A 25,237-nucleotide genomic window follows, 5' to 3' on the forward strand; every position below is an offset into this window, starting at 1 on the left:
TTTAGCAGGGGGGGTTGGACTGAATGATCTTCAGAGGTCCCTTCCAACCGCCACCATGCTGGGATTCTGTGACCTCAGCTTTGTATTTTGCTTGCACGGACCAAGACCATGAGAAGTGCAATCACACTCATGCCCAAGGCAAGGTTCACTGGTCCACAAACTGGATCCTAAAGCAGCCCAGGTGAGAAGCTTGGTGGCCTGAGACCAGCACTACTTTAGAGAGCAACTCTTGCTTTTTGGGGAGAGTGGGTGGGGAAGGACAGAGGAAAGCAGGATAAAGCCATGTAAATGCCACATGACATAAAAGGAAACACAACTGCACCTTCTAAGAAGACCAAGAAAACCCTAATTTCAGGTTAATTAATAATTGTCAGTGCAATGTTCAAAGAAACATAATGAACCATATGATTAATTTACAGAGGAGAGTTAAGTCCTGACTAGGTGCTTATCTTCTAAACACCACTAAGAGTTTTTATGTAACATTTAGTGTTATAGGCAATAATAGAAATTAACACAATGAACTACTTTGGTGAATAGCTTCTGCATTGTACCTATGGGTTATGAACCAGCATCCCCTAAGGAGCAACCTGAAAGGTGCCCATCTTATCAAACCCTTTTAATTCTCATTGTCAGAAAGAAAAATCTATGCCCACAATGAGAGACATTGCTTCACCACAAGTTATTAGTCTGACAGGCACAGTAGTTACCAAGCATCCAGCCTGAATAAAAAATCTAGTGCTGCCAAACAAGGAGATTTAGCATCTATTTATTTCATTTGCAGTTAAACAATTGGGAAGACTCCAGAAGATGTCAGAATAACTGGGAAATGATATTTTTTCCCACTGTGGTACTGTTCTATACTATCACTCATTTGGTAAAGAGACAGAAGTTCTTTTCTGGTTAGTACCTTTCTATATTGGAAAGTAGAAATAGTTATCACAATGAAGAGTCATTCAGAGAGCTTCAAATAGACTTCAGCTGTAGAACTGCATTAACAGCTGTCATTTCATTGACCTAATATGTGAAAGCATTACAGAAAACCTAGAAATAGGGCATGGCTGAATATAAGCAAATTGAAATAGCTTTCTTCAAAGATCCATAACTAAATGTGAAGCTTTATAAAAATATCCTGGTTCAAGCCACTTCATTATCAATGAAGAACTATTGCAGATTTTGGGGGGGGGGGTTGAATTTCAGACTGATAGTTTTGATCTGCTCCTTTTCTCCACCCCACACTTAAAAAGAAGGTTGGAGGGTTTTAAGGCCAGCCTAGATGTGGCTCTGGGTAACCTGATCTAGTGGAAAGTGTCCCTGCCCATGGCAGGGGGGTTGGAACAAGATGATCCTTGAGGTCCCTTCCAACCCTGACAATTCTGTGATTCTGTGAAGTTAATGATAACCTAAGGCTTCTGCAAGACCCAGCTACACATTTACACCACCAGTTTAGTCACCCCCCTGGAATCATTTACCAGCTTAGGAACAAGGCAAGATTACCTTCTCACTTCCAGCCAAGTCGACCAGGTAAAGCTTTCCACTGAGTTTCTTCTCAGTTTCCACATTCTCTTGTTTAATATTAATGAGGAAGATACTGTGGCTCCTGGAGCTGTGTTCATTCATATCTGCAATCATGTTTGAAAGGTTTTGTTTCAATGACTTGAAAATCAGTCAAGAAATTTACATTTCACCAGAGCTGTTCCTATGGGTAGGCAAATTTAAAAGTACAAAGCCAGAAGTACATAGACAGCAGTGTCTATGCCAAGAGCTGAAATTAAAGCTCATGGATTTCAGAATGAGCTTCTTACTTTCTCCCAACATTACCAAATTAACCAAATTCATGATAAATAACAGCTTTGGGGAGAAAAAAAACAAAACTAAAAATCTGTTGGGTTTTTCCCCCTCTTTCTTTTTTTGAAAGTATTGTTACTCCCCTGAAGCAAGAAAATTTGACCACAAACAATAAACATAACAAAAAAAATCAGATTAAGAATAATACAATAACATTCTTTCTTTTTTGAAAGTATCTTTATTCCCTTGAAGCAAGAAAATTTGACCAGAAATAATAAACATAACCAAAAAAAAAGAAATCAGATTAAGTATAATACAACAACATTTCACAGATACAGTAAGAAAAAAAAGGTTCTGCATTTTCTGCTTCTTCCTGAATATAAACAGCTCACACAACAAAGTGCTGGGATAAAACAGACACTATTTAGACACAGAACTACAATGAGGATTTATGTTCAGCATCCTGGACAGAGGAGTAATTTTGAGCTGAGCAAGAGAATTTACAGAGAAGTATTTATAACTGCAGTAAAAAAAAGAATTTAGGGAGACTCAGAGCAGTTGTGTGAGATATCCCAACATATTCCAACAGGTGTTCAAGGTTGAATTTGGCTTTGAGTAACCTGCTCTAGTTGAACATGTCCTTGCCAATAGCAAGGGAGTTGGACTAAATGATCTTTAAGGTCCCTTCCAACCCAAACCATTCTGTGATCCTATGGTTTAGCAAAAGCTTTCATTAAACCCCACATTATTTAAATTCAAATTGCAAGGTGATTTTTATTGTTTGTGTAGTTAAAAATCCTTCTTCCCTGAGGCTGCAGGTACAACACAAGCACCTACAGTTTCAGCTCCAGCTTATTTGAAGTTTGACTGTAGCCATGTTATACCTGAAGTTAAACCATTAAGTAAACCACTCTCTCATCAGTTTTCTCTATTTCCATAAACCCCACTGCCACCTTTCCCCATTCCCAGCAATGTTCACATCTATCTGAACTCCCTTTTTCTCCTCCAATATCAAAAGTAGTTTTCAGTAACACTCCCAAATCTGCCCCTCGCTGTTTCAGTCTGGGTAAAACTCATTCTCTGTCATCTTTTGTCAGAATTGCTCTGGATGCACCAAAAAGGAGAGGTAGGACCACAGCCAAAGGTGTGGGTTCAAGAGAACAGCTGAAACAATGGGAGGAAAAGAGGGAATATATTTCTTTGAGTGTGATGACAAAGGCATGGGAAAGCCAATCACATCCTGGGCTGCACCAAGAGAAGCATAGCCAGCAGGGCGAGGGAGGGGACTCGCCCCCTCTGCTCCACTCTGATGAGACCCCACCTGGAGTACTGTGTCCAGTTCTGGAGCCTCTATTACAGGAAAGATCTGGAGGTGCTGGAATGTGTCCAGAGAAGGGCCATGAGGATGATCAGAGGGCTGGAGCTCCTCTCCTATGAGGACAGACTGAGAGAGGTGGGACTATTCAGTCTGGAGAAGAAAGGCTCTAAAGAGACCTTCTTGTGGCCTTCCAGTATCTGAAGGGAGCCTAAAAGAAAGCTGGGGAGGGACTTTTGAGGGTGTCAGGGAGTGACAGGACTGGGGGGAATGGAAAAAAAAAACCAAACCTAGAAATGGGTAGATTCAAATTGGATGTTAGGAAGAAATTCTTCCCCATGAGGGTGGTAAGACACTGGCACAGGTTGCCCAGGGAGGTGGTGGAAGCCTCATCCCTGGAGGTTTTTGCAGCCAGGCTGGATGTGGCTGTGAGCAACCTGCTGTGGTGTGAGGTGTCCCTGCCCATGGCAGGGGGGTTGGAACTGGCTGAGCCTTGAGATCCCTTCCAACCTTGACAATTCTGTGACCCTATGAAAGCTAAAGCAACACAGTATTTAACAAAGCAAGAAGGTAGAAAGGTGGTATAAAAGAAATTGCCTAGGGCATCTCAAATAATAAAATTAAATAAAACCCAAAACTCTATACCCAGAAACCCACCCCACCACCAAGATTTGAGACACATGCTTGGATCAAAGACATTTTCCAGTATAAATTGGGAGCAGGACAAAAAATACCTTGCCCTTTTGTCACCATACTGCCTGCAACACAATGTCAACAAATTGGGCAGAGGCTGAAGTAATTATTATGGGGTTTAATTCCAGGTTTGCTTTCTTTGGCATCACTAGAACTCAGTCCAAGTCACTGCTTCACTGGGATAACTCTGAGGAGATAAACAAGCAGAGGCTGCTAATTGCTCTGCAGTCTTTGCTGGCTGTTTGACCAGTGAATTGCTCTGAGTCCTTGCCCTGCAGCACAAAGAACATCATTGCAGTTACATAGAATTTCCAAATGTCTGTACAATGGGAAACAAGACATATTTAGATGTTTTATCCAACAATACTGGGTAACAACATATTAAATAGAGGAGTTCTGAAAGCTGAAAGTCAACACAAGCTTCCCTGTGCAGTGAAGCCGTAAAAACAAGGCCCAGCTCTATTAATTTCCAAGTGCTGTAATTTGTCCATCATTACGTTGTTCACAGAAGTAACTCAGAGTACTTTGTGACCATGAGGAATCAATACACTACTAAGAAGCTCCAGCCACCCACAGTTGGACCCAGAAAAGGCTGCAGAGAATACTTACTTGTGACAGCTACATGACGGTTAGCTTTCCCTTCATCAATGACATCCAACACTTCTTCAGGACTAGATACAAATCTTTCTGTACAACCCTAGTCAGAAATAGAGAAGTTTAGGCAGAGTCCCAGTACTCCAAATGCTGTCAGGAGAACTATTTAGCAACTGATGAAGCAAATAATTAGAAGAACCATCAACATCCAACATGATCATTAGCAAGGCAATGGACCAGAGCATGCCTTTGCATGACTTTGAGGAGGAGTCCACACGATAACACAAGAGAGCCTCTGTTCTTTCAGAGGCTTAAAGGCTCAGTCCAATCCAAATATCCAACAGAAAACAGTTTCTATACCCAAATTAATTTTTCTTGCTCAAACTACAAAACAAGAGGGGGCTTTTTACAAGGGCTTGTAGTGATAGGATGAGAAGGAGTGGATTTGAGCTGGAAGAGGGGAGATTGAGGCTGGAGATTAGGAAGAAATTCTTTCCACTGAGGGTGGTGAGACACAGGCACAGGTTGCCCAGGGAGATTGTGGATGCCCCCTCCCTGGAGGTGTTCAAGGTCAGGTTGGATGAGGCCTTGAGCAAGCTGGGCTAGTGGAAGGTGTCCCTGCCCATGGCAGGGGGTTGGAACTGGATGATCTTTAAGATCCCTTCCAACCCAAACCACTCTATGAAAATTCTTCAGGATGTTCTCTTTCATACCTGACAGGAAATGGGAACATGAATGTTTCAACTGTAACACCATAATACCACAATGTAAATGTTTCAAGTCAGGAAAATATAGCAAGCATGATTCAAGCCCACTGATATTTCAGGCAACTGGTTAGATGCAGGGACCAGTATTACTTGAAGAGTGCAGATTCTGAACATGAGTTGAATCATCTCAGCAAACACACTGGGAGATACTAATGGAAATGTGTAAATAAATGCATAGGTGAGAAAAGAGGAACAAAGGAGCATCAGATTTTTCCTTGTACCTTAACATATGGGACTCTGTTTTTATCTTCATGTACAGCAAGGTTTGTCTTTGACACTACAAAAAAGAAAAAAGATGGAGATCATTAGGAATATTCTGCAGAAAAGAATGTGTCAGCTATAGGCATGACAGACAAAGACTATGAATTGATTACATCTGCAAGTGAGAATTGTAGTTGCTTCCCACTCCTTTTGAACTACCAACATTTCTCTTACATAGAACTTGTTTCTTGTTCTGTCAGTCTTGTACCTGCTTTTTTTTTTCCCATTTAATTTTATGGGACAAAAGCTTTTTGCTTATTGCTTGGATTAATGAATCAAGCACAGATCAAGATGGATTTTGCCAAGGCAGCAAGAATTTCAGAAGAGACTGGAGGCCTCATTGAAATTCAGAAAAGCTCCAATGCATGTTCCATTAGCATGGATTTCTGCCTTCAGACTAACACACAAAGTTCACACTTTCATTAACACAGAGCACACTTATATGGAGACACAAATTCCAAGAGATCAATCCCTCTCAACAAACTCTACCTGAAAGAAGCAAAGCAAGGAAGAAGCTGAACCAAATGGAACAAAGCATCCTCAACAGAACACTATCCACTTTATTAAATGACAGTTTTGCTTTAAGAATATTCCTGCCTGGGAGCCTGTAAAATTCTCTGCACTCACTGATCTATAATCAAGGTATGCAGCACTGCAGAGGGAGGTGCACAAGAGTCAAAGATCAGAAGACTCTTTCACAAACCCAGCCATACAGCTTAAATTGAAATCTTTCTGAAAGAAGAGAACTGTTTCCTCTTAAGCACTGATTCAAAGCTCTGTACCAAGTCAAAAATAGAAACCCTCTCAGCCACATAAGAAATGCAAAACTTACCATCAAGTAGGTCCCTTATTTTGTCCAAATATATCTCAAAGTAGGAAACCTAATTAAGTAATCAGAAACATCACAGATTTAAACTCTGGTGATTTTAAAATCTCCATACCTACATTTCCATACCTGCCAAAATAAAAACCACTACACTAAAAATAAACCCCACCTCCCACATAGCTTGGATTACATCTTTCAGCTTCACAAGTCATTGATTTTCCTCTCTTTACCAGTGATTCAACAGGAAGGTACACAACAACAGCTTCAGACAAATCTTATCTTCACCTTTTTTCTTTTTTTTTCCCCCATAACACAGGCAAAATTGACAAACATATTGAGCAGAATCAAATCAATCCAGCTACTATCACATCAGTACAGCTGCATGATGAGAAGTGTCCTGTTTCACAGCTGTAAGATGTATATTGATATTTTCCAGCAGCACAAAAGTAGGCAGCACCTTCACTGGTTTAAGCTACATAAGGCTAGGCAATATATAAGAAATTAAACTTTTAAATGAAGCCTATGGAAAAGTTCTGCCTTGAATTAGGTCTCAAAGAAGAAATTGAAAATGAGCTATCCTGTAACAGAGAAAGAAAAACAAACTGTCCTCAAAATAAATGAATGAGGAGAGTTCTGGGCTCCCTGGTTCAAGAAGGACAGAGACTTGCTGCAGAGGGTACAGCAAAGAGCTACAATGATGCTGAAGGCACTGGAATATCTTTCTGATGAGGAATGGCTGAGAGAATTTGGGCTTTTTTGTCTGAGAAGGAGAAGACTGAGGGATGATCTCACCAGTGCTGATCAATACTGAAAGGGTGGGTGTCAGGAGGATGGGACCAGTCTGTCTTCAGTGGTGCCCAGTGACAGGAAAGCACAAACTTGAACATAAGAAGTTCCATGAGGAGCAACTTTTTTTAATTTCAAGGTGATGGAGAATTGGAACAGGCTACCCACAGAGGTGGTGGAGTCTCTGAGGGCGTTCAAAACCCACATGGACATCGTGATCCTGGGCACCCTCTGTGGGTGGGTGGGGGGGTGGACTAGATGAGCTCCAGTGGTCCCTTCCAACCCCTACCATACTATGGTTCTTTGAATGAGTGAGTGACTCCTAATAAAAGGATATTCGACTCACAGCAAGAAACTGAAATGCATTTGGAGTGTGATATCTAACCAAACCCTAAATAAGCTTTATCCGGGGATTATTGAGCTAGAATCCTTGATGGCTAAATTCTAGTTACCACTAAACTCCAGCTATTTAGTAAAGCATCATTTTCTCTCATCTGAAAAATAAATTGTCTTTTTACATATATATATATATATATATACTGATGAGTTCACTTTTCTATGTGGCAACTGCTCTTAAACATTAAATGTTTTGCATTTGTGCATTCACTTCACCTGCGTCCCATTTAAAGCCATCCCCTGGATCAGCTTATTTCAACAGTCTGGTCCACCTAGACTTGACTCATGTTCTTTGAATTAACACAGAGGAGATATCAAGCTCCCCTCCCTGTTCTAAATGGGAGATATGAAAGAGGGAGAGGAAAAAAAAATGATATTAATTTTTGAGATTGGCTGAGTTATTAAAAGAATGTGACAGTTTGGTTAAATTCTTGCTCCCAAAGACAGAACATGCATTTCTCTCCATGACAGCTCCTTGTATAATCACTCACTCATTCACTGCTATTTAGGCAGCTTTTCTGTTAAGATATTCATAAATGTCAACTATGAGAGGGAAGCACTGAAAGAAAGCACTGCTGGCAGAATGTGATTTATAAAGTGAGAATCTTCTGCTGGGACAGGAATTTACTACATCTTATACAAGGGGGTCCCCATCCATTGGTAGCCAAGTGCTGCTGTGTAGGCACAGAAGAGCTTCACAGGTGATGAGGTCAGAATCACTCTTGTGGAACTCATGTCTAGGAAAATTCAGAGGAGTCTCTTCTTAAGGAGCTCAATATTTCACAATCTGTATCTAGCTCTGGGGCCTCCAACACAACAGAGACATGGACCTGCTGGGGTGGGTCAGAGGAGGCCATGAAGATGATCAGAGGGCTGGAGCACCTCTCCTGTGAAGACAGGCTGGGAGAATTCAGACTGTTCAGCCTGGAGAAGGGAAGGCTCTGGGGCACCTTAGAGCTGCATTTCAGTATCTGAAGGGGACCTACAAGAAGGCTGGGGAGGGACTGCTTAGAACAGCCTGTAGGGATAGGACAAGAGGGAGAGAGGAGGGGAGCTCCATTCTCAGAGAGCATCACCTGGTCACAGCAGGAGAAGGAACAGTGTTTCCATACACTGCCTGTGCTCAACTACTCAACTCTACCAAAGCCATCTAGGGATATTTTGTGTGGTTTAGGGGAGGGATGACTCAGGAGTATTCATTTGTCCTGCAAGCCACTGGGTAATTTTCCTGATGTCTGCTTGGAAGTAAGCTGTAGCCTGTCCTCAGCTCTGCCAGATGGACCAGTGCCCCACCATGGCTGAGAGCTGCCCAGGAGCTGCCCAGCAGACTGGGTGAACAGTAGGAATTGAAGGTCATTTAAACAGATTGGAGAGATCATATGGTTGGGATCAAGATAGGGACATGGAAAGCAATAGTAGCTGATCAAATTGAGACTTAGACCTCCGTCTAGGAATCCATATGTAAGCTTTTGAGCTGAAATTACTTCAGCTCAAATTGCCCCAAACCATCTTTTCTCCATTTCAAACCTACAGATTGTTTATATCCTTGAGATAGGAACAACATCTCAGTATTCTCACAGCTATCGTGCAGACCAATGGTGTTTAATGTTATAACCAGTGAGGCTGAGGCCTTTGGAGGAGCTAGAGTGAAGTGTTGGCTGGTCTATCAGTGTGGTGAGAGTTGGGGTTGTTCAGTCTGGAGAAGAGAAGACTCTGAGGAGACCTTCCTGTGGCCTTCCAGTATCTTAAGGAGACCTACAAGAAATCTGGGGAGAGACTTCTGAGGGTGTCAGGTAGTGATAGGACTGCGGGGATGGAGCAAAAATAGAAATGGGGAGATTCAGATTGGATGTTAGGAAAAAGTTCTTCCCCATGAGGGTGGTGAGACACTGGCACAGGTTTCCCAGGGAGGTGGTGGAGGCCCCATGCCTGGAGATTTTGAAGGCCAGGCTGGATGTGGCTGTAAGCAACCTGCTGCAGTGTGAGGTGTCCCTGCCCATGGCATTGGGGTTGGAACTGGCTGAGCCTTGAGGTCCCTTCCAACCCTGACAACTCTGTGACAAGGCAATCAGACTAGCAAACCTGAAAACACACTGCCATCACAGGCTCTGCACTGTATTAGATGATTTCTAGCAAATATTCTCAATAAGATAATGGGGAATTGAGTTACAAAAGACAGAAGAGAAGGATTCTGCAGCACCCCATCCTAGCAGGAATGCAGATCTCCCACCCAGCTCAGCTCCCTTCCCTTCCAGCCGTTATGTAAGGCGTCGGTCCGCATTTACCTTTATGTGAAACTCCAAGTTCTCATCCATGGAGTAGATGTGATCAAAGATGTCATGTGCAATTCTTGGAATGATTCCCATGAGCTGAGGGTCGTGCAGCTTCCCCTGCGGACACAGAACCAAACTGTAAGTTGGAACAACTCGCTCAGGCACAGGAGTGTAGAGAGCCTTCTCCAAACACACCCTCCTCCAGCAGCCCCCTATGAATGCTTCTGCTCCTCGGGGGGGATTTGCTTCATGTAGGTGCACAGAAAGGTGACACAGGGAATCTACCTGTCAGGACTCCTGACCCTACAGAGCATCTATCTGTTCTGACAGCTTCCACTGTTTGCCAAGCCTGCTGTCCTGCCCCTGTTTACACTGTCACTCCTCGACTAGAGAGAGAGATGAATCAACACAAGCACAGGTACAAATTACAGCCTGCTTCTCCCAGATAAATCAGAGATTTGGAAACGAGACAGAAACAAGAAGTCTTCAAGTGTTTTGTTTCTCTTTCCCTACCTAGAAAGCTGCAGGGAAATCTGGGTTGCAGGGATTTGGGGATTAGAGTCATAGATTCTGCTTTGAGCCTGCTGGGCCTACTGCCAGAACACTGTGTCTTGCAAACACTACTCCTCTCCACATGTGAATTTGCACAACTGCCTCCCTCTGTTCTTCCAAGAGCTGAATATTAACTAAACCAAACAATTTCTCTGGCTGTGTAGCTCCTTCAGGTTGCATTGTAAAGAAAATATTAGGAGATGTTTCTTCATTGAAAGGGTTCTCAAACATTGGAATGATCTGCCCAGGGCAGTGATTGAGTCACCACCCCTGGTTCAAGCAGAGTGTGGACCTGGTACTTAGGGACACAGTTTAGTGTTGGCCCTTCAGTCCTGGGTCGAGAATTGGACTGGATGATCTTTGAACTCTCTTACAACTGGATGTATTCTGTGATTGCTCCTTGCCAGATGTACAGGAAAAGTAAAACCACTTGAAAACTCAGAAGAAATTCTTTACAGTGAGGAAGAAATTCTTTCCAGTGAGGGTGATGAGACACTGAAACAGGCTGCCCAGGGAGGTTGTGGATGCCCCTCCTCTAGAGGTGTTCAAAGCCAGGTTGGATGAGGCCTTGAGCACCCTGGGCTAGTGGAAGGTGTCCCTGCCCATGGCAGGGGGTTGGAACTGGATGATCTTTGAGGTCCTTTCCTGTGATTCTATGAAAACTGAATAAAATAGTCAAAATAAAAACCTTTTCTGACTCCAGTGTCCACTGCATTGTCAAACTGCTTAAATAAGCACTAACAAGTCAGTTGGTATAAGATTGCAGCACATCACAGCATTTAGAAACAGCTACACCTCTGGAGTGTATCTTGGCCTGAAGAACACTGCTCATATCAGCACAACAAAGCATCTTACTCCAAAGAGCAGTATGAAATTATGGGGGTTTTAAAATATAGACTCAACAAATCTTTTTGGTTGGAAAAGACCTTAAACATCATCCAGTTCAATGATTTTCTAACTCTACCAAGGGAGTTGTAGAGAGCCAGAAAGTATCCCCTCAGCTCCTTTTCTCCAGGCTGAACAACCCCAGTTCCCTCAGCTGCTCTTCACATGACTTGTGCTCTAGACCCTTCACCAGCTTTATTGCCCTTCTTCGGATCCAAATGCTCAGCACTGCTGAGGTCACACCTCAAACACTGGGTTTAGTGTTGGGACCCTCACTACAAGAAAGATATTGAGGGGCTGGAGCATGTCCATAGAAGGGCAATGAAGCTGCTGAGGGGTCTGGAGAATAGGGCTGGTGAGGGGCAGCTGAGAGAACTGGGGGTGTTTAGTCTGGAGAAAAGGAGGCTGAGGGAGACCTCATTGCTGTCTACAACTCTCTGAAAGGAGGTTGGAGTGAGGTGGGGGTTGGTCTCTTCTCCCTAGTAAGGAGTGACTGAATGAGAGGAAATGGCCTCAAGTTGCACCAGGGGAGGTTTAGATTGGACATCAAGAACAATTTCTTTGCTGCAAGAGTGGTCAGGCATTGGAACAGGCTGCCCAGGCAGGTGGTGGAGTCACCATCCTTGGAGGTGGTGTTCCAACAAATGTGTGGCCATGACCCTTTGGGACATGGTTTAGTGGCCACAGTGGTGTTGGGTTGATGGTTGGAATCAATGATCTTAGAGGGCTTTTCCAACCTTACTGATTCTGTGATTCTAATAAAGAAGGTAACCATACGATTCCAAACAATGGGAAGTTAGATTTGATTTGTAATTGCTAAATGTTATTAAACATCCAATGATTTTTAGCAAAAGAAGAAGCAAATTCTGCGCAGGTATATGTGCTTGTCAGCACTATGCATGTTTCTGATTGACTGACTGACCTGCCTTCCAAGTTTCTCAGCCTTTATTAAGTACACCCAGGTACAGCCTTCCTAGGCATTGCTTCCTGTATGCTAAAGGTAGTGAAATGACAAAGCATCAGCCTAGGACAAAGGGAATTTAAAACAAAAACCTGACATAATCTCCCCCTCTATCTCAAAGTCTGTATTTGAAGTAGTTATCAGGCTCCTGCCCTCAAATTACATACACATCTTGGAGAAAAAAAGAGGAGAGAATGTAAATAATGAGCTCCATTGCTGTCTGCCTGCCCCACAAAGAGGCACTCAGCTGTAGCTAAACTGTGAATATTTTATTAATATTACATAAATAACATCACCTCCTGCAGTGGCAGCACTTCCAAAAACTTACTAAGCCTCTCAAAAAACTGGAAAACAAAAAGGGCTTGTCATAGGACAGACCATTTTATTTCATACTATGATTAAATAAGCTCAGCTCCTGATGGAGAGGAAAATTTGTATGCATAGATGCTTAAATCAAAACCCAACACTTTGTTCTCCCTGGCCAGCACAGCATTTGGTTCCACCACACAGTGCTGTTACTGAGGAGGCTGATACCATTTCCACACTCCCCATATCCCTTCTCCCTGCAGAAGTCCTTGGAAAGCTCACTGGAAGCAACTACCCTGCATCACTGCACAGAGAGAGACTCTTCCCAAAGAGGGAAAAGGAGTTTTTCCTAACCTAGGATAAAGAGAGATTCATTGCTAGTTCTACAGTGCACACAAACCCAACCAGAGGTAGGTCCATGATACAAAGCACTGCCAAACAATCTCCAAGGCAGCAGAACCAGAAAAGCTAGAGCTCTGCAGTGCTCCCTCTTCTACAGCAGCTTTGATGGAGCTGGGTTGTTAGCTCAGCCACAGGATGGCTTCAATTCAAAACCTTGTTGCAGAGGTTCTGGCTGCACAGGGGTGCATCAGCTTTGGGATCAATGCAGCAGGTAAACATCCCTTGATCCCTGTGGGAAAGTGACAACTTACAGAAATACCTAATTAAACATTCTCTCAACCCCAACAAGCCCTGTGAGAACTAGGCTTTCCTTTACATCACTTTCTCTAGCTCAGAGGAGAAATCAATCTGTAGAACACAATTAAGTGTGCACAGAAATCAGACTCTGCATCTACAGCATCTGGGGACCAAAACTTCCCAATATTTAGGTCAGTAGAAACTTCAGTGAAGGAAGATGGCATTCAGGGCTTTAAGAATCACAGAATTCTTTTGGTTAGAAATGCCCTCTGGGATCATTGAGTCCAACCATCAGCCAAACACCACCATGGCATTAAACCATGTCCCAAAGTGCCATGGCCACACCTTTCTTGAACACCTCCAGGGAGACTCCACCACCTCCCTGGGCAGCCTGTTCCAATGCCTGACCACTCTTGCAGCAAAGGAATTGTTCCTAATCTCCAGTCTAAACCTGCCCTGGCACAATTTCAGAGCAGAAGAATGAGCTCAGATCTTTAAAATGCTTTAGCACTAGCAATCTGCTATGCATTGAAACACATTCATTTTTATTCTATTATAAATGGATTTTTATTAATACAAGAGATGACTGAAACAGGTCTCACTATAATTTACAGTCTATAAACTGGAAGGGAAGAGAAAGGGCAAAGTGGGCTCCTCACTGGATAAAAACACCAATCAATCTCATGGATTTAGCTGTGACCTCAGGCCATGCTGCCATTGCAGTTAAACTCTTCCTAAGCACACAACTGGAGAGTTCTCTGCTCATTAAAACCTCTCATTTTAACAAAGGCATTAATTTCCACATTGAGACATAGCAGGCAGTGGCTAGTGAAGTGTAACACTGGAGGCAGTGCTGGTTTCTTTCAGGATACTGACACAACTACAATCTGTAGGGACCTAGCAGTGAAACTACTCTAAGGTCAAAGCTCAGTGTAATCTAGTGGATAAAAATCTGTAGTTTTTAAGAAGGTATCTACTCTGCTACACAGGAGAAAGACCTAAGTATATCAGAAAGCCCACCCTGCCTATATGATGGTACCATGGCCAGTTTAAGCTTAACACTATGAAGCATTTCACAGAAAATCCTCCATAACAGCTTTACCAAGAGGATTTACCATTCCTTCAACTTCAAACTATTTTTTTCCTCCACAACCTACTCTAGCAACTTTACAAGAGGATGTTAGGTTAAAAGGGGGATTAAAACTGAATATAGACTTGATTCCACTTTAAAATGACAGCTTCTTTATTAAAGAAGTGAAAGAGGCATTTTCCTATAGTCATTTTCTTTATCTCAGCTTGTAACTCTGAATATAAATTGGCTTTAAGAGATCTTTCCCCATGCCATGTGGAAGCACCAGCTCAAGCCCTGCAGACATTTTGATTTAATTACATTCAGAGCTGGTGGATTACTCAGCCATTGTGCCATCTGTGAGGGCTGAGCTAGTGATTTCCCCCATCCTCCCAAGGACAGACTTAATTAGATGCGAGGCATCAGTTTATTGCATCCTCCAGGAAAAGGAGCAATTGTGGCAAACTCACCAGGGATATTCACTTGAGAGAGTATCACTTTCCTTCTCCTTTAACCTTCAGGTTAGGTAGGTCACCTGTGTTAATCATGTAGCAGAACCATCTGATGCTGTTAAACAAATGAAAGCTCTTTTTTTTTTTTCCCCTTTCAATTAGTAAAACTTTGCTGTGAAATGCTTCAAGATACACACACTCAGCTTGTACAGTGTTGTGATGGAACAGTCCCATGGGAGGATTAAATGCTTGGATGATCCTCCTTTTTTTTTTTAATAAAAGACTAAAATATCCACACGTCTTCTACTGAACAGTAAAAACAAAATACAGGGGAAAAAAAACCCTATACTGTCACACTTCATGTAGCAGAAATATGAACAGACTTAGGACTTCAGTTGCTGGGATTTGGTAGAATTTGGTGTTCTCCTCCTCTAAAGCAACAATTCTCCAACTCATCCATCTGTGCTGCAGTGTGTGAGAGTGGTATTCCCAGCAGGGGAGTGCAAATGAGAGAACCAATAACCAAGGCATGAATTTTCATCACCCTGCACGCAAGCGAACTCTGCAGACCCTTATTACTCTTTTCAGTTGTGGATTAGCAAATCTCCCTCAAACCCTTTGAAACACACACACACACCCCCTCAAATGTCAGGTAACCATACTTGATATTTTCTCACTCACTATTTATTAACTTAGCTTGGCATCTGTAGACATCTCCTGAATAAACTCCACCTTGAAAGAAATACTATGGCTTAAAAGGCAGCAGCAGCTAAACATACCCAGATCTCTTCATATATGTCACTCACAGCTGAGTGCTCCAGAGAGCTGCCTTGCTCAGGTAATTGGTACATCTAATTCAACTGCTGCTACCAAACTGATTTCATTTTGCCACTCTACCTCCATAGTATGTGTTTTTCCTGATGATGTCTGTCCATAAGCAAAGATGGTGCCGTTGTAGCCTTCAAGAACGTCTGCAAGAAGAAGAAAAAAATAATTAAAAGCCCATAGGGGTATCTTAAAGCTGAATTAGCAGCATCTCCTATGTCTTCTACAATGTTGAAGCTCAAGTAGAAAATAGTTTGTGCAATAAAGAATAGCTAACTTTAGGACCAAAAAAAATCATAATGAAATCTGAGTTAGGGAATTGCAGAATTATTCTCATTTTCCTGGGGGGAAAAAGACAATATCTCTGGGCAGTAGATATTATGCAACATACCTGTGTAACATGGAAAAGAGAGAATCTAATTGCCTGCATTTTAAACCACCACACATCACAGAGGAAATTAAACAAACTCATGCTGTATCTTTCCACAACTCTAACAGCCTCAACAGTTCATGGCCTCATTAACTTCCAAGCTTGGCTTGCAAAGCAAGTTGAGATTCAGAAGAAGAGGAATTTGCTTTCTTGAAAATACACTTCTCTCAAGGCAGAATGAATAATTTTATATTGCATTAAGTTAGAAAAAGAGCTATTTTTAACTCTTTCCAGGGGCCAGCAGCATCATGCTCGGTACCAGAGCTCTGCCCACAGCCTCTGGAGTAGAAACACCAGAGAGATAGCAGCAAAGCCAGGAGAGAGCTAACAGAAAAATAAAAGCAAAAGGAGCACTTGAGTGGTGCAGCCTGCAGAAGGGACTGAGGACAGCCAGCAAAGCTGCCCAGCTTTGCCATCTGCCAGGGCAGAAAGCTTCCTGCCCACTGCCACCTCTAAATGCATCTCCTGCTTTCAGAGGTAGCCACCTCTGTTTCCCACCATATAGACCTATGCTAATAGAATCATAGAATTGTTTTGGGTGCAAAAGACCTCTAAGATCATTGAGTCCAACCATTCTCTAACTCTGCCAAGGCTAGGGCTAAACCATGGCCCTCAGCACCACATCTCTGCCTCTTTGAAACACCTTCAAGGATGAGGATTCAACCACCTCACTGGGGAGCCTGTTCCAGTGGTTGAGAACCCTTGCAGTGAAGAAAAGCTACCAGGAGAAAGGAGTAGGTGTGTATTTATAGTGCACAGCAGTATATTGTAATATCTGTGATGTTCTAATCTGCACTTGCATGAACACAGGCACACACATAATGTCCTTCTTTGCATCTCCTTATGTACGTAGACAGTCCAGACAGGAAGGGTACATCAGAAAAAATGTAAAGGGAATGAAGAAGGAACAAGCATGGGGAAAAAAAAAATCAGACAAAAAACACAGAGAGGTGATTTCAAAGCAAAGAAGGGGATAAAAAGAAGGGAAAGAGATATAAAGACATAGAACTGCTGTGGTGGGTCCAGAGGAGGCCACAAAGATGATCAGAGGGCTGGAGAACCTCCCCTGTGGGCACAGGCTGAGAGAGCTGGAGCTGTTCAGCCTGGAGAAGAGAAGGCTCCAGGGAGACCTTAGAGCAGCCTTCCAGTATCTGAAAGGGGCTACAGGATGGCTGGGGAGGGACTTCTGACAACAGCTTGTAGTGATAGGATGAGAGGGGTTGGGTTTGAGCTGGAAGAGGGGAGATTTAGACTGGACATTAGGAAGAAATTCTTTACAGTGAGGGTGGTGAGACACTGGAACAGGTTGCCCAGGGAGGTTGTGGATGAAGTTCAAGGCCAGCTTGGATGGGGCCTGATGGAAGGTGTCCCTGCCCATGGCAAGGAGGCTGGAATTAGATGATCTCTAAGGCCCTTTCCAACCCAAACCATTCTATGAATGTATGAAGAGAAAGGCTACAACAAAGGTAGCTTGAACACAGGAGGGAACAGCAGTGACCCTCACTGCTGGCCCTCTGGCTCCACAACCAAAGCCCATTCACTTCAGGGCTCATGGCTCCAATTTCTCCCAATAAATCCTCAATATATACCAAGCATTGCCTTTGAAAGATATTAAATATTAACAGGAGAAGATTACAGGCTTAGCAAATTCCTGAAGGTTGTTGACGGTTAAAACTTTAACAAAAATTCCAGCAGAAGCTCCACTCAGCAGGCACCAACAGGTCTAACTTGGGTGAATCAGCAGAAACACAAAGTGCAGGACCAAGGAGGGAGAGACAGAGACATCCCTGGAGGTGTTCAAAAAACCTGTGGCTATGGCACTTTGGGACATGGTTTAATGGCCATGGTGGTGTTGGGCTAATGGTTGGATTCAATGATCTTAGAGGGCTTTTCCAACCCTAACAATTCTATGATTCTATGCAAAGCCAAGGATTTGCACAGTAAGTATGGTGGCAGCAGCTCACAGAAGTTCTATCTTGTTTTAATACAAAAATATTTCCTTTTCAGAAAGTTAATCACATTAATACTAAACTTCAAAATAGCCTCTAGGCAAGGCAGTGTTTCACAGAATCATAGAATGGTTTGGGTTGGAAGGGATCTTTAAAGGTCATCTAGTCAAGCTTCCCTGCAGAGAGCAGGGACATCTGCAACTAGAGCAGATTGCTCAGTCCCATCCAACTTGACCCTAAATGTCTCCTGCAAATTTACTGCAATTATATTTGATTTTTTTTTAAACAAAAAGCTTAATTGACCCTTCTCCTATTGAACACACACAAACACACACACATGTAAGCACAACAGAGAAGCTGTCCTATTTAACTTCTGAGGCTACATTCAGTTTTAAGTACTCCCTATGCATTGAGTAAAGAAAGCTCCACCTCTGTTAGCCAGCAAGGAAAGAAAATATTTAAGTTTAGACTTTTTTTTTTATTATTCTAAATTAAAATGTAGTTGGAAGCTGGAAAAGAAGGAAGGTTCATTTTCCTCTTTAGATTAAAACCAGCACATGCAGAATGTATGAGCTAAAGTCCTGGAATCCCAGCATAGTGGGGACCGGAAGGGACCCCCTGAGATCATCTCATCCACCCCCCCTGCTAAAGCAGGGCACCCACAGCAGCTTGCCCAGGATCACAATGGCCAGGTGGCTTTGGAATCTCTCCAGAGAAGGAGCCTTCACAGGGCAGCCTGGTTCAGTTATCCTCATCCTCAGATGTAACCTCCTGGGTCCCAGTTTGTGCCCACTGCCCCTTGTCCTGTTGCTGGGCACCACTGAGAAAAAGCCTGGCCTCATCCTCTTGCCTCTCACCCTTTAGGTATTGCTCAACATTGCTCAGCTCCCCTCTGGGGCTGCTCTTCTCCAAGCTCAACAACCCCAGGGCTCTCAGCCTTTCCTCCTCACAGAGATGCTCCAGGCCCCTCAGCATCTTTGCAGCCTCCACTGGACTCTCTCCAGTAGTTTCCTGTCTCTCTTGAACTGGGGAGCCCAGAACTGGACCCAGCACTCCAGATGTGGCCTCACTAGAGCAGAGAGGTAGAGGAAAATTCCCCTAGACCTGCTGGCCACACTTCTTAATGCACCTTGGCCCTGAGCACAAGTGCACACTGCTGGCTCCTCAAGTGCCTGGAAGGTGCACAGAACTAGATTTTCAAAGGGGTTTAGACATCAAAAAATATAAATAATTATCCTGGGGTGGTGGTTCAGAAATCCTTGATCAAGCATGTGCAGCTCCTGTTTGTTTCTCAAGTACCACCCAGCATTCCCAGGACAGTTCAAAAACATCCAAGAGCCCACTGCTGCTGTTTCCTCTTTTTTGCCAAACTTGGTTAACTTTAAACATATAATAATAAACTAGTCTGCATTTTTTTTTCCAAAAGCCTTATTATCTCCAGGTGAATGCAAGGTACAATGTCAGCTCTAGACTGGTACACAGCCTAGGGGGTAAAATAACCTGATTAATCAACTGTTATGTAAGAAAATGGCTCAGAATTTGCATCCATGCACCCTGAGATACCTTATGCTTCAGGAAGCATCAATAAGTAATTTATCTTCCCATTCAGGAAAAAATATGCTATAAAAAAATACAGTCCTTTGCATCACCTACAATGTAAAAAAGGCAGTGGTCTCAGAAGCAGAAGAGGTTGTTTTTGTTGGAAGGCTTTCTACCTTAAGATAGTTAATATACCATCTGTCCACTGAATGAGGAGAGAAGACAGTCCCAGACAGACAGAGCCTGAATGAAACCCAGCAGTGAGGGAGAGGGAGGGAGAAATATCCCAGAGGAACAAAAGGACTAAACAAAGGTAAGGATTTTTACATAAAACAAACCTTTAAGAAGTGCTTTCCTCAATTCCTGGTCTATCCTTACACTGATGTGCAGTTTGATTTACCCTCTCACAAAGCCAGCAGCTCAACTTGACCACCCAGCCACTGCCAGATGGCCTTTGTCCTGATGAGGATGGGTAGGACAAGCTGCAGCCCTTGTGTTGGGACTTGCTCAGGCTAGGGACCCAGAATGTCCTTGCAGCAGCACTGGAGTGCCCAGCACAGCTCTGCTGTAAGTGGCCAAAGGTGGCTGTGGGCTGGGGACCTTCCAAATGGACCAGTGACAAGTGCAGGACTCTTAATGGCAAGAAGAAAGACCAGATGACTTAAGTCCTTTCAGTCTCATTTCTACAACCAGATTTTTAGCTCTCTACTTATCTTTTCCATTTTTAAACATCGTAGTTCTGCAGCTCTGTGTTTTTATACAGCCATTATGATTCTATATGGTCATGGTGATCTTAGGCTGACAGTTTAACTTGATGACCTTAAAGGTCTTTTCAACTGAAACAATTCTATGATTCTACAACTCTGCATTTGAGGCTCTTTTTTTTTGCAACCAGAAAAGAAAGTCAATAAGTGACTCAGTGAGAGCAACCCCATTACCCAGGAAACAAAAATCATTAAAGCAATTTTTTCCTCCTCACAGGACACACAAATGTGCAGATGTTCACATGTGCACTAACATGCTCACAGCTCCAGTGCTCAGCTAATTCTTGAGCCATTAAATATTCTCCCCTCAGTGTAATTATAGGAAAGATGCAAAATTCAGATGCTGACATCTATTGTGTAGAGTGAGGAGATAAAGATGGAGTTTGGAAATAGAGAGCAAGGGGAAACCAAGCAGATGTGGTGGCAATCACACACTATTGTTTTTGTCCTCATTTGAGCTAGAGCAGAACCAATTCTCATCAGGGCTGGGACTTAGCAGCTCAGGCTCTGCTCAGTGAGGCTCTTGCTGAAGTTCAGGGCAGGGTGGCACAGCCAGGAGCTGCTTCTAGCAAGGAGAGGCTGGTGGGGAGAGGTCCTGCCAAGGGCTGACTAGAGAGAGGCTCTACCTGAGCCTTGCTCCTCTGCACACCAAGGGCACTGCCACAGCTTGTGCCACACCTTGGGGGGCAGCAAGGCAGAGGTGGCAGCTGTGGGGAGGAGCAGCCAGGACAGGGGAGCCTCAAGTGCCCAACAAGGGATTGCAGCCCATGGAGAGCACATTCAGGAGCAAGCTGAGGGATGCCCAGGACCAAGCCTCTTCTTCCCTGGCTGGTGTCCCAGCAGGACTCTGTCCCTTCTGCCTTCCATCCCCATCCCTGTGTTCCTCAATCCAGTTCCAGAATCCAGCTCCTGAATGTGGTTCCCATCTGCTGCTGAGTCCAGGCTGGGACTTGCCCAGTGCCCGCCCCCAGCATCAGTGGTGCCAATGGTGCCCTCATTGCCATCAGGGGTTGGATTCCATGTTGGTTTGTGTCTCATGTTGAGTTGCTTGGACATGTCCAGAGAAGGGCAACAAGGCTGGGGAGGGGTCTGGAGCACAGCCCTGTGAGGAGAGGCTGAGGGAGCTGGGGGTGTTTAGCCTGGAGAAGAGGAGGCTCAGGGGAGACCTCATTGCTGTCTACAACTACCTGAAGGGAGGTTGTAAGCCAGGTGGGGGTTGGGCTCTGCTCCCAGGCACCCAGCAGCAGAACAAGAGGACACAGTCTCAAGCTGCACCAGGGGAGGTTCAGGCTGGATGCTAGGAAGAAATTCTTCACAGAAAGAGAGATTGGCCCTTGGAGTGGACTGCCCAGGGAGGTGGTGGAGTCACCATCTCTGGAAGTGTTTAAAATAAGACTGGATGAGGCCCTCAGTGCCATGGTGTAGTTAATTAAAAGGTGTTGGGTGATAGGCTGGACTTGATGATCTTGAAGGTCTTTTCCAACCTGGTTAGTTCTGTGATTCTTTGTCTTTCTTCCATGGGATTGCTCTTCATTCCATCTCAGCTGGTTGAGTTTCCCTCCCAACCCATCAGTCTCTCTCCCTTTTTCCCTTTGAGAAGGGAGAGGGCTTCATGGAGAGCCTTTGGCAGTTATCTGCTGGCCAGCCCAGCTCTGCCTCTTGACAATTCCCTTTCAGATTTATTGGTGCTTCTTTGCTTAACAAAATGCAAACACAAATTCCCAAACTGTGGCTGCGTGCCCCAGTAATGACTCCCTCCACACCTCCACCTCTGGCACTTCTGCCCTCGGGAGTCCCTTGAACAAACTCAATCCCAGCAGCCACCCTGATGAAAATCCCTGTAACACACAGACTGCTTCCCCTCCCCTACACAATTCCTTGTTTCTCACGTATGGAATGCCTCAGTCATTGTGCTGTTTACTTAAATCCAATCCCATTTCTTCTGTAGTGAAAAACAAAAAACATTTAGCTGAATCCTATTGTCACCATCGTTATTGTCCCCACTGCTTTAGAGCCTGTTAGCCCAGCTGGCATCTTCTGTAATAACATGAATCACAATGAAGCCATTAGCTATTCCATGGGAGCAGAATGAAATCTGATAACAAATGGTGGCCTTGAAAAGCCATCAAAAAAAGTCTCTAAGATATAACTGGTGCTCTCAGTTTTAATGCACTCGAGCTCATACTGACATCACATTGTTCCAGTCTGTCAGAATCAGCCAAGGCTGTTTCCCATTCACCTTATTAGGTGTTAAACTGGAAATTAAACTTAGGGATCTTAGGAAGAAGTTCTTCAGTACAGGGTAGTGGGACTCTGGATTAAGCTTTCCAGGGAGGTTGTGGATGCCTCCTCCCTGAGGGTGTTCAAGGCCAGGTTGGGTGAGACCTTGAGCAGCCAAGTCTAGTTGAGAGGTGTCCCTGCCCATGGAAGGGAGGTTGGAGTAGATGATCTCTAAGGTACCTTCCAACCTAAGCCATTCCACAGAACATTCTATTAAATCTAAGCTCAGAGCTCAAGAACACCACTCCAGTGATGCTGTGCTCTCCCTCTGTCTTACACTCTCCTCCCCTCCCTCCTTGCCCTTTCTCTCCCCTCCCCACCAATCTCCTCCTCCCTTTCTCTCTTCCCATTTTTTCCCCATTTCTCTTTCTCCTTTCCTTTCTTTTGCTCCCTCCCCCCATCAAATTTGGCTTTCAAGTTATCTAGAAAGTCCCAGGTAACACACATGCTTGAACTCCCTGGAGGTGTTCAAGGCCAGGGTGGATAAGGCTTCGAGCAACTTGCTCTAGTGGAAGGTGTCCCTGTCCATGGCAGGGGGGTTAAAATCAGATGATCTTCAAGGTCCCTTCCAACCCAAACCTTTCTGTGATTCTATGACTTTGGAAGGCATTTGCCTTTCTATTTGGTTAATGAAGAAAACTTAAGTTTGTGATTTAGGTTTTCTCAAGCAGGATTTTATTTCCCTCACCATTTTCAGAGGAAAACAACTTCCACAGGGGACATAAAACCCCTCTGCCAGTCTACAGCCAGCCAAGTGCTGCGTCTGTTAGCACACACGGTGGTATTGAAACAGCTCCCAAACTTCCCAAAGTTGAGTGGTGTGTCAGCAACCCAAATTAATGATTCCTAAGCTTTGCAACTCCAATCCCACCAGTTTTTATTAAAGGCTTACCAGTCTGAATTCAGAATTGCTGTAATTAGGCTCCCCTCTGAGAAAAGGCAACTGAAGTCTTATGACTCATTTCCTCTCACCAACATCAAATAATTTAGCTTCTGGTCCTCACCCCCAATCAGCTAGACTACACACACACTCGTTTGCTCCAGGCTATCCAAGGGAGCCAACCCATTTCCTCCAGAACAGAACCTAGGGTCTGCAGCGGGGCTGCTCACCCCAGGGACCACTCCCCACCAGCAGACACAAACTCTCAGCAGATCCAGCTCCAGTGAGTCCTCCAGCACCACTTCAGTAGCTCCTGCACCTCTGAGAAACCTCAAATCCCTCACACCAGATAAATTCCACAGTGTTCAACATACAGCCTTGTGTAGCTATATAAGTGCAATTCTGACACCATTCTCAATGTCTACATTGCTTGATTTAACAAGAAATGAGGACCAACTCTTGGGGGCCACAAAGCTAGGCAATAACTAACCAGGTACTACTTGTGAACTCTTGAGATGCTGTAGCAGTTGTAATACCATCATGGATGGACTACCCAGCATCAGAATCTAATGGGTCTGAGGCTGATCTGGGATCTAGAGAAATATGGTAGGCAAACAAAAGGCACCAAAAAAGTTTGATTCTCAAGTTAAAGTCTTGGCATTTTCAGTTTATGAAGGCTTTGTTTTAAACATCAGGGTGCTACCCAACAAGGCCCTTTGTGTCCTCATTTAGAATCATAGAATGGTAGGGGTTAGAAGGGACCTCAGGAGATCATGGAGTTCAATGCCCTTGCCAAAGAAGGATCACCTAGAGCAGGTCACACAGGAATGTGTCCAGACATGCCTTAAAAGTCTTTGGAGGAGACTCCACAGCCTCTCTGACCAGCCTGCTCCAGGGCTCCATCACCCTTACAGTAAAGAAGTTTTTGCTCATATTGAGGTGGAACTTCCTGTGTCTCCTTTCATTTTTAAATGCAAGCTATCTGCATACAAAGCAGCTACTAAACCAGTGCCTTATACATCTTCCTGTAATAATTCATCCTTTCATCCCAAGACACAGCTATTCCATGCTCATCCTACACTGAATGGCCTTGGGCTGCATGAAGAACACACTTTTTGTGGTCATCATAGATGACAAAAAGCAAGGATTTGTGTGGGATACCAGTCACACAAGGAGAAAGTAAGGAACAACACTACTGCAATTCCTTCAGCTCTTTTTCTTTTGGTTTGCTTTCACACAGACAAATCCTTAATGAAGGAAACACTTGGAATTACTAATTACTGAACTCCCAGACAGACATCTAAACATTTATTATCCTGTCTTTATATAGCTGGAGGGGACAGGGAGGCATCACCCCTCCTCCTAAGCAGGAAGAAACAAAGAACACCTACCTTTAACAATCTGCTTGGCACAGGCATTATAAACTTGTTCCTGGGTGGTGTTAGGAGGCAGCACTCTATCAAAGACATAGGGCTTCCCTTGCTGCAAACAAAAGAGAAACTCTGTGAGATAAGGAACATTTAAGGCAGTTTATAGCCCCCATTTACCAGGCATCCTGAAACACAACATTTGCTACAAAGGAAGCCATTCAGTGCAATGGAGACAACAGTATTTTGTTGGCTAAACAGATGTGACATCTTGTGTGCTCCCAAACCACGGTTTCTGTAGCTGGCAAATAAAATGTGGCATATGTTTTCTGTGTGCTCACATTTGGGTCAGCAGCTAGGCTCACAGGAAAGAATAAGTTGAAATAACAGCAATTGAAAGCTGATGATTTTTGTCCTCCTCATAGGAGGTAATGGGGAATAACCATGTAAATATTTGCAAGACATTTGGTGTTAATCACTACCAACTAGTAAAGGCTGTGGTGTGAGAAACAGCCAGCAGACCTAAGAGAAACAGAAGATTGCAGATCCTGAGAGCTGCCTTCTGCTGAGGCTGGGGTGGCTCAGCATGGCCCAAGCATGGTCCCACCATGGTATGTGTCCTTCAGTAGAAAGAGCCTGGTTT

General features: G+C 43.9%; 1 protein-coding gene across 4 annotated transcripts in view; it reads right to left on the bottom strand.

Moving 5' to 3' along the window:
* The window catches only part of KIF5C (kinesin family member 5C), a 90,263-nt gene that overhangs the window by 39,093 nt on the left and 25,933 nt on the right, over nucleotides 1-25,237 (bottom strand). For 3 of the 4 annotated variants that reach the window (XM_054380885.1, XM_054380887.1, XM_054380886.1), the window contains exons 2-8: nucleotides 24,619-24,709; nucleotides 15,458-15,531; nucleotides 9,709-9,813; nucleotides 6,248-6,296; nucleotides 5,376-5,431; nucleotides 4,403-4,490; nucleotides 1,495-1,619 (exon numbers count right to left, since the gene is read on the bottom strand). In XM_054380885.1, the coding sequence (XP_054236860.1) occupies nucleotides 1,495-1,619; nucleotides 4,403-4,490; nucleotides 5,376-5,431; nucleotides 6,248-6,296; nucleotides 9,709-9,813; nucleotides 15,458-15,531; nucleotides 24,619-24,709 (588 nt within the window). The remainder of the gene's footprint in view (nucleotides 1-1,494; nucleotides 1,620-4,402; nucleotides 4,491-5,375; nucleotides 5,432-6,247; nucleotides 6,297-9,708; nucleotides 9,814-15,457; nucleotides 15,532-24,618; nucleotides 24,710-25,237) is intronic. The other variant, XM_054380888.1, reaches the window with a different exon arrangement.

The sequence above is a fragment of the Indicator indicator genome, chromosome 5 (genome assembly GCF_027791375.1).
Source record: "Indicator indicator isolate 239-I01 chromosome 5, UM_Iind_1.1, whole genome shotgun sequence".
Taxonomy (NCBI): Eukaryota; Metazoa; Chordata; class Aves; order Piciformes; family Indicatoridae; genus Indicator; species Indicator indicator.